Here is a 10,314-nt window from a genome sequence, read left to right as displayed (position 1 = left end):
AGAGAAGCCACACTTTCTTAAAAAAAATTTTTTTTTCAACTTTTTTTTTTAATTTATTTTTGGGACAGAGAGAGAGAGACAGAGCATGAACGGGGGAGGGGCAGAGAGAGAGGGAGACACAGAATCGGAAACAGGCTCCAGGCTCCGAGCCCTCAGCCCGGAGCCCGGAGCCCGGAGCCCGGAGCCGGGCTCGAACTCACGGACCGCGAGATCGTGACCTGGCTGAAGTTGGACGCTTAACCGACTGCGCCACCCAGGCACCCCAAGAAAAGCCACACTTTCAAAGATAGCGAGTGTGACATTTGGAAGGTAAAAATTGCTTCTAGTAAAAATCACCCAGAAAAAGTATCCTTAGAAAAGGTGGCTGATGGGAAGGAGGACTTTAAGAAGGAGTGAAAGATGTATCACCCTTTCTTTATCTAACTTAGAATGTCTTAGGTCTTCCAAGAAGTTTTCCATCTTATCTAAGGTGTGAAATTTAATGGTATATTTTCTTACAATCCTTTTAATATCTGCAGCATCTGTAGTGAGATCACCACTCTCATTCCTGGTATTGACAGTTTGTGTTTTCTCTCTTTTTTCTTTCCTGTTCCGTTTGGCTAGAGGCTTACCAATCTTAATACTTTTCTCAATGAAATATATTTTGGTTTCATTGATTTTCTTTTTTTTTTCTGTTTTGTTGATTTTCTCTGTTATTTTCTTTCTTCTGCTTACATTGGATTTAACTTCCTCTTATTTTTCTAAATTCTTAAGGTGGAAGCTGAGGTTACTGGGATCTTTTTTTCTTATACAGGTACTGTAGTGCTATGCATTTCCCTCTAAGTACTGCTTCAGCCTGCATCTCACAAATTCCATATGTTTAATTTTCATTCAGTTGAGAATAACTTGTAATTTTACTTTTCATTTTTGCTTTGACCTATAGTTATTGTAGATTCTGATTCAGGAAGTCTGGCATAGGGCTCAGCAAGATAGAAATTTAAAAAGGGTCCATAAGTGATTCTGATAGATAGCAAGGTTTGGGAGTCCCTGGCTAAGATGGGAAGTGTGGGATGGTAGACAGAGATAACATTGGCTATTTGAGGGTGACTAGTAGCTGGTGAGGGATCCTTCAGGAGTGTACTTTATTTGGGGTATTGTGTGATATGAAACAAGAAGACACTTGGGTTGTAGAAGCATAGGAATCAGGCAGTTCTGCTTCTGAGGGGACTATTTCCAAGGGTTAACAGATTTTGTCTTCAGTATGATGTGAAAACAGTCTTAACCAAGAAATTAAAATAAGAACCTCTGAAACATGTGACCTCTGAAACATGTGATTCATTTCCCTTTTGAATCCTTGGGTTCCCTGATAGGTATTCCCACAAGACACTTTCTTCTTCTCTTGTAATACTCATTATGTTTGAGAAATGCTTATTTAATACCTGTATTTGCTGCTGAATTGTATGTAAGTGTATGAGGGCACTGTTTCATTGAACCTCTTCATCATTGCATCCTGGGGCATAGTAGATGTGCCTGGGGCATAGTAGATGCTTATGACAGACATTGACTGCTGTTCACCACACTAATTCATCTGCATCCAGGACACACAGCTAGGCATTTCCCAGCCTCCTGTAAGTTGGGTATGATTAAATTCTAGCCATTACTTTCAATGTGAATGGAAGTGATGTGTGCAGCTTCTAGACCTGGCTTAAAAACTCTTCTATGTAGTCTTCCATGTTGACACTGCATGTGACTTGGGAATCCACGTGTTGCATATGGTAAACCACCAGCAGCGAGTTCCTAAAAAAAACTATGTAGAGCCAAACCCTTTTACCTGCAACCCTCCACCAACCCATATTTGCACCATTTGTATAAATGAAAACTGTGTCATCACTGAACATATTTTTGTTTTTAAAGTAGTCTAGCCTTGCAAATACAACACTAAATAAATATTGGTTGAATAAATAGCTTAGAAACTAAAGGAAACAAAACCTGGAAAGTGAGGGGCTCCGATAAGACTGCTGATTATCCTTCCAGAAAAAACAATGGAGGTATGAATTTCTTAAAGGAGGAGGTATTTCCTTACATTAGCATAATTATCACAAAGTCTTTATGAATCAAGATGACACCAAACTGGGTCTTATGTAGGCTTTTATTAATTTTCTTTTGGTCAATGTCCTCTCACCTCAGGAAATTTACATTATTGTTCCTTCTCCCTCTTGGATATTCAAACTTATCATCTCAATCATTTCCAGCATTCATTATGTTCAAGTCTCTTCCATATTAAAAACAACAAGTATAAACCTGCCTAGATCCTATATTCCTCTTTCATCTCTTTCCTTTCTTAGCCAATCTCTTATCTCCATGTGTGCATCTTTCATCTAACTCTTTCATTACTGCAATATAACTTTGTCTTCCATCAGACTACCAAAGGCATTCACTATCATCATCAAGGAGCTCTGTGTGTCTGAGGTTTTAAGTCCTTACCTTCCTTGACTTCTCAACAACATTCAACACAGTTGACTACTACCTCTTTCTTGATACATTTTCTTCCTTTGCCATCCATGGCATCACACCCGTGGTTTTCCTCTTATCTCTCTCAGTACTTCACAGTTTCCTTTGCCACATACATTCTACTTGGGCTTATGAGAGAACATGGTATATGAGGGCCTGAAATTAGCCCTTTAATTGTTATGCAGTGACACTTGGGCTGATGGCTTTTATTGCCATCTGTATATCATGACTTAAATTTTATGTCTAGTGTAGACCATTTGGCTAGTCAAGAGTTCCTGGGCTATAAGTCTAATGGCCTGTGTATTCTAGTCATTTGGATGCTTTCAAGGGAGTTCAGGCTCAGAGTGTCCATAATTGAACTCATGATATTCTTTGCCCAAATAAGTTTCTTTATTCATGTTTCATATTTCAGTTAATCATGCCACCATTTACCCTGAAGTGTCCCAAACTATCAGTCTTCCTTGGCCTTTCCTTTTTCTTCTCTTAGTCTTCATATTTGATCCAAAGTCAAGTTATATAATTTCTACTTATATAATAAGTTTGAACCCATCTCCTTCTCTTTATCTCCACACCCCTAGTCCAAGTTTCCACTAAATCTCATCTTGACCATTTTGCTAGCCTTCTAACTGATAATTTAATATGTTCTCTACAACAAAATATTAAAAAAATGATGTTTTTAAAATAAATGTGGTCGTGTCAAAATGATCCTCATCCCTGATTAACACACTAATTATTTCCCATATTTCTGATTGGTTCTCATTTATGTTTTTCACATTTATCTTAAGCCATAGGTTCTTTGCTCTTTGACTTCCTGGTAGCACTACTTTTCATTCCATTCCTTTACTGTGCCATGCTTCCCTTTCCACAAGTTCTTTGGAGACAAAGTTTTATTTGCCTAATATACCTTCCCCTAAACACTCTCCTTTTTCCTAGTTAACTTGTATTCAGAATTTGGACATCACCATAATTATCACTTTTTGAGAAAAGCCATTCCTGATCCTTTGAACAGGTGAAATACGCTTATTGTGTACTTTCATCTATTAATTAATCTATTTATTTAGTCACCATGGTGAGCAGAATTCTAAAACACTACAAAAATATCCTGTTCTAGTTCCCAAAACCTTTGTATATGTGAAATATCAATTCTATGATTATGTTATTATATGGCACAGCTGACTTTAAGATAGGTGTGCTTGAGCCCACATGAGCCCTTAGAAGAGACATTTCTGCAGCTAGCTGGTGACAGGAGTTAGAGATATTCAAAGCATGAGAAGAATGTGATGCATTGTTGCTAGTTTGGTGATGAAGAGGGTCATGTGAGAAGGAGTGTGGAGCCTTAAGGAACTGAGGAAGACCAATAGACAGCAGTTGCACAACCTTAAGGAACTGGCTTCTGCCAACAGCTCAAATGAACTTGGAAACAGATTCTTCTCCAGGGCTTCCAGGTAAGAACCCAGTTGGCTGACACTTTGATTTTGGCCTTATGAGACCCCAGTTAGAGAATCTAGCCAAGCCCATCCTCCAGAATGTGAAGTAATAAATGGGTGTTATTTTAAGATAAAAATTTTTTTTTGTAATTTTTTAATGCAGCAGTGGAAAACTAATATAGTAGCTGAATACATTTTTAGTGCTATTAACATTAAGTACTATTAAAATGAGTGCAAACTTTGCATTCAGAATGCAGTGTAGAACAAAAGTGTTAGGCTCTTCCTTCATTGAACTTATAGTCTACTGGGGGAAGAGGAGCCTAAATGGATAGCTCTTAATTCATTGTAAATTTACATTTATTTCGGTATATATTTAGTCTAGTCCCGCAAATCTTTGAATGTGGTAAAATACCACTCCTGTGATTGTGTTGTGTTATATGGCACAGTTGACCTTAAGACAGGGAGTTTATATTCATATGGGTTGAGATAATTACAAGAGCCTTTAAAAGAAGGGACATTTCTGTAACTGGTGACTGAAGAAGTCAGAGATATTTAATTGATGTGTATTCCTTCCATAAAAAAATCAAGTTTGGTTTTGGTACCTTTATATTATGATCAACTAGCAGAGTGCTTGGCACATAGGGATCACTAAAGAATAAACAAACTATTTGTTAACACATAAAAGGTAAAATCCTCCCAAGTTAGATAGCTGGTAAGTGTAAGAGACAGGCTTAGAATTTGAATAAGGCTTGTTTCCTGACTCTACAGTTTGTGTTCTTAACCACTATAACCCAGTGCAGACAGTACATACTAAGATATTATGATATTGAACCTCATACTTTTGAGAGGATGGGGAGTGGTTAAGAAGAGAGACAGACATCCCCTTTCAGCTTCACTTTGTATGAAGGTATACTCAAGCAGAAATATATTAAAAAATCTTAGTATTGTAATTTTTTTCCTACAAAAATTCTTTACGGAGCCAGAGTATTTCATTGATGTGTGAAGGGCATAAAGTCTGGGAAAAGGGCCCAGGAGATCCCATAGGGTGAAAAAGTAGGAAACCTTCACTAGGTTGAGGAGCCTTAGTTCAATCAGTTAGCTGTTTTGCACCTCTCACATCTCCAGGTCAGCTATCCAAGTTCAAGTAGAAGCCTTTTCACAAACTTTTGCAATCGTTTATATGTATTCTTTTTCCCCATTCAAATTCATTTATATATTCAAAAGAATCATTAAGCAGCTATTACTCCACAAACACCACTAAAACTGAGTATATTTTGGCACGCTTGGGGTTTACAGTCTAGTCGAGTGATAGACTGTTGCATATTGCATATGTGCATATATTGCATAGGAGACAAACACAGTCCAGTGAATAATGTGGAGAAGAGAATTGGACAAATTTTCTGAGAAATTAGGCTTCTACTTGACTAATAAGAAGTGTAGCTAGAAATGAGATATAGGTAGGTGGGGAGATGAGAACATTGCAGGCAAAGTAAATGGTGTCTGGGAAGACCCTGAGACCAGATAAAAGCTTAAGCTGATAGTCTTTTGGCTCTAGTTTTACTTGTATGTCAATACACTTTTAACCTGCAATACATACTCCTAACTTATTTTATAGTAAAATATTTAATAAATGATTTATATGTTTTTTTGGCAAACCAAACTACCTAGCATGGTATATGCAGTTAGCATATAAGTTATGTTAGTATGTGCAGTTCCGTATAATTCTGTACAAATTGTACAATCTTCTGGCTTCATCCCATACCACTCCTTCTTCAACCCCTACACCACAGTCACACCTGTGTAGGTATAACAAGTGGTAGAGACATAAAGAAGTGCAGGCATGCTTAACTTTCCATGAACACGTTTACTTCTTCAAGACACGGAGCCTTTTATTTCATATTGCTCTTTTTTCCTGGATTTTTATCTTTCTTACTGAATTCCTACTTTGCCTAGAGAAACCCTACACATTTTTCAAGGTGAAATAAAAAACATTCCCTCCTTTGTAGAGGTTTTCTGATCTTCCCAGGCAATTTCTGGCCGCTACCAATTTGCAGTTCCTCTAGTAACCTCTTGCACAGGACTTTATTGTTGTACTTGTATGCTGGTGTGTATTTACTTGCCTTTATCCTCATACAAGAATGTGCTTCTGGAGAGAAAGGATCATGTTTAATATATTTTTCAGTCTTTAATCCTCAGCACTATTTACAGTAAAAAGTAAATCATGAATGTAAATTTGAAACATAAATAATCCTGATGGTCTTCCCACTTCCTGAGTAGGAATTTTCAATGCTTTATGAGGGTAGCAGGTTCCTGCAAAGTACAGCAACAAGTTTCCTTTATGGTACCCGGACCCAATTATATTTCATAGTTTGATCAGTCTTGGCCCTTTCTCTTTAGCATCCTAAACATGGCTTCCCTGATGGGCTTGGATTTCACACTGTAGATGATGGGGTTGAGCACAGGGGGTACCACCAGGTATACATAGGCAACAAGGGCATGTGCAATGGGGGACAAGTGCCTCCCAAAACGGTGGATCATGGACATGGTAATGCCTGGAATGAAAAAGACAAAGACAGCCAGGATATGGGAAACACAGGTGTTGAAGGCTCGGATGCGCTCCCTGGGAGATGCCAGTCCCAAGATTGTGTGTAGGATAAGAATATAGGATAGGACGATGAGCAGAGAGTCTATGCCTCCAGTGGACAATACCACATAGAGCCCATAGATGATGTTTATGGTGATGTCAGCACAGGCTCTTCTCATCACATCAGGATGAAAACAGAACGAGTGGGACAAAAGGATTTTGTTAGGGCAGAAGTTCAAGCGTTTAAGCAAGAAAGGCACTGGGAAGAGAGACAGGGCAGCACGGGCCACAATGGCCATCCCAATCCTGATGATGACATTATTGGTGAGGACAGTTGCATAGCGAAGAGGGTTCGAGATGGCCACAAAGCGGTCAAATGACATGGCCAGGAGCACTGACGACTCCACCACAGAGAAGGAATGGAGGAAGAACATCTGGACCAGGCAGGGATTGAAGCCTATGAGCCTGTGGCCAAACCAGAGCACAGCCAAGGTGGTGGGCAGTGTGGACAGGGTGAGGCCCACGTCAGTGAGGGCCAGCATGGACAAGAAGTAGTACATGGGCTGGTGCAGGCTGGGAGTCTTCCTCACAGCCAAGAGGATCAGGCAGTTTCCAGTGAGGGCCACAGTGTACATGGAGGAGAAGGGGATAGAGATCCATCCATGAACAGCCTCATGCCCTGGGATGCCAATCATCAGGAAGGCATGTGGCTGGAAGAAGGAGATGTTGACATAGGTCTGGGAAGGGAGCATCTTTGGGAAGCAGTTGAAGTCTTCAGAAAGATGTGACCTCTTCAGTCTGGGCAGACAGAAAGATGGTGATAGGACACTTGTTATTAGGAAGATATTTGTTTATGCTGTATATAATTTTTCATTAATTATTTCTCATCTTCTCAGCTCTTTGTATTATTAACCATTCCAGGAATGTACATACATTAGCTAATATGTCCCCCAAACAAATGCAGAATGTAGGGGATAGTTTAACTTCCTCATAATTACTGGAAAATAAATGACTGAAATGGATTTACATTTCACGTATACTGTTGCCCTACTTAGAGAAACAAAAGGGTACTAATTTTCTTGGACACAGAGCTGGGTTTCTGAATAATTCTCTGAATCAGTAAATTTCTGTGCTTTAGGAAAGTAGACTCCTTCATTTCCTATGCTTCATCTAGAGGCATAGATCTGCTGTCTCTGGAAGTCCAGGCCTCCTTACTTTTCTTGCTGCTTCTGACATATGCTCATCTCCTTACCATTGGCTCCTCCTCCTGGCAGCAGCTGAAGAGAGGGGAATCTCAGACTCACTAACCAGACCTCCATCCTTCTAAGTAGTATAGAAGGGATTGTATTTTGGCCCAAGGTACTTACCTTGCTTGTCATAGCCTTCTCTACCTCTTCACATCCTGAAGGAGCCCAGAAAAACTGCAACTAAGATACTTACCTTTATACCACTGGCTGGATACCTTAGCGAGTTGCTATTCCCCAGGGATGTCCAAGCCACAGCCCAGAGGATAGTCTATACTTGTTTTTTCTTGGGCAATGGAAAATGTGTGGGATATGTGTGTTGGCATAGAGGGTTATAGGGAAAATGAGATATTTAAGCAACTGAGATGTGGAGGAGAGGTGTAGAATCCTCATCATCTGTAGGTTCATCCGTTCTACCACATCTGCAGGAAATTTTTCTGGGCATTTCAGTTTTTTCCTTTACTTTCCTTTTTAGTGATATCAGATCAGACATCTGGAGTCACACAGAACAATTTCTGGCCCTGCTAAATGGTACCTTTCAGAAACACACGGTTCATTGTGTCTCTTTCCCTCCACTCTCTCCTTGGCCCTTAGGATTGTTCATGCAGGTTAAGAACTGCCACTTTCTGTGTCTGTTCTTCATGTGACATTGTGAAAGCCCCATTCTGTTGCACAGCAAATATGTATCAAGCAACCTTGATAGATGGGTAATAGAGGATGGGTAATAGATAGAAGATAGATGGGTAATAAAGGGTCCCAAGGTAGAGAGAGATGAATGGGGGTACACATGTTTACTGGGAGCTTCCATATCTCTATTTTTATGTTTTTAGAGATACAGAGTGTCTTCCAACCTAGGAAATTTTCCTTGCTATCTTGTTCCATCCCCAGGAGTTTCCTTTTTTTTCTAATAGAGTAGAATAAATTGAAAATATGAAGAAGCCACAGGACTGAAATGCAATAGTATCTCTGTGTGTGTGCATGTGTGTGCATGGCAGCTTTATTAAAGTATAATTGATGTGTAAAAATTATTAATGTATTCATTTAATAAAATTTGACATATGCATACATTCATTAATTTATCATCATAGTTGAGGTAATAGACATATCAATGAATTCCAAAAGTTTCCTTGTTGCAAATTGCAGGATTTCCTTTTTTTTTTAAGGCTGAATAATATTCTACAGTATGTATATACCACATTTTCTTTATTCAACTTTTGATGGACATTTGGATTGTTGGATCTTGGCTATTGTGAATAATGCTGCAATGATAATGGAAATCTAGATATGTAAGTAATGTACCTCAACATACTAAAATACTCAACAGTGAAAAACTAAAATATTTTCCTTCCTTTCCTTCCAAGGATGCCCATTCTTTCTGCTTCTGTTCAACATAGAACTGAAAGTCCTAACCAGAGCAATTAGACAAGAAAAAGAAATAAAACCATCCAAATTGAAACATAAGAAGTAAAATTATCTTTCTTTGCAGACAACATGATCTTATGTATAGAAAACTCCCAAAACTCCATTAAAAAACTGTTAGAACTAATAAACATAGTAAAGTTGAAGGAAACAAAATCAATATACAAAAATCAGTTGTGTTTCTATATACTAACAGTGAACTATCCAAAAAGAAAATTACTAAAACAATCCCACTAACAATAGCATGAAAAAGAATAAAATATTTAGGAATAGACTTAACCAAGGAGATGACTTATACACAGAAAACTATAAATCATTGATAAAAGAAATTAAGACAAATAAATGGAAAGGCATTGTATGTTCATGGATTAAAAGATTTAATATTGTCCAAATATTCATATTTTGGGTAATATTCATATTACCCAAAGTGATCTATGAGTGCAGTACAATTCCTATCAAAATCTCAATGACATTTTTTACAGAAATAGGAAAAAACAATCCTAAAATTCATATGGAGCCACAAGAGACCCAAAATAGTCAAATTAGTTTGAGATAGAAGGAAAAAGCTGGAGGCATTACACTTCCTGATTTCACAGTACATTAAAACTCTATAGTAATTTAAAACAGTATGGTACTGGGGCACCTGGCTGTCTCAGTTGGAAGAGCACGCAACACTTGATCTCAGGAATGTGAGTTCAAGACTCACGCTGGGTGCAGAGATTATTTTAAAAATTAAAAAAAAGACAGTTCTCATATAAAAACTGACATTTGGGATAGGGAGCCCAGAAATGAATGACACATGCAGTCAACTGGTTTTTTACAAGGGTCCCAAGAATATGCAATGGGGAAAAGACAGTCTCGTAAACAAATGGTGTTGGTAAAACTGGGTATCTCCATGCAAATAAGTGACATTGGACGCTTATATTACACAATATACAGAAAGTGGACCTGGGATTGTAAAACTCATAGAAGAAAACTTAGAGAAGAATCTTCATGACATTAGACTTAGCAATAATTTATTGGATATGACACCAAAAGCAAAATCAATAAAAGCAAAATTAGACAAGTGGAGCTACATCAGACTAAAAATTTAATGCCCATGGGGCACCTGGGTGGCTCAGTTGGTTAAGTGTCAGACTTAGGCTCAGGT

The 10,314-nt window shown here is 38.3% G+C and overlaps 1 protein-coding gene across 1 annotated transcript; it reads right to left on the bottom strand.

Moving 5' to 3' along the window:
* Positions 1 to 5,485: 5,485 nt before the first annotated feature.
* LOC125917088 (olfactory receptor 51I2-like) lies at positions 5,486 to 7,411 on the bottom strand. The gene is made up of 2 exons (XM_049623353.1): positions 6,325 to 7,411; positions 5,486 to 5,501 (listed from the first exon to the last, which is right to left on the bottom strand). Exons 1-2 carry the CDS (start codon positions 7,251 to 7,253, stop codon positions 5,486 to 5,488), a joined length of 945 nt encoding a protein of 314 aa, XP_049479310.1. The 5' UTR covers positions 7,254 to 7,411.
* Between the last annotated feature and the right edge of the window lie 2,903 nt (positions 7,412 to 10,314).

This window comes from Panthera uncia, chromosome D1, assembly GCF_023721935.1.
Source record: "Panthera uncia isolate 11264 chromosome D1, Puncia_PCG_1.0, whole genome shotgun sequence".
Classification (NCBI taxonomy): domain Eukaryota; kingdom Metazoa; phylum Chordata; class Mammalia; order Carnivora; family Felidae; genus Panthera; species Panthera uncia.
The sequence above is the reverse complement of the archived record's forward strand: the minus strand, read 5'-3'. Positions and strand labels throughout refer to the sequence as shown.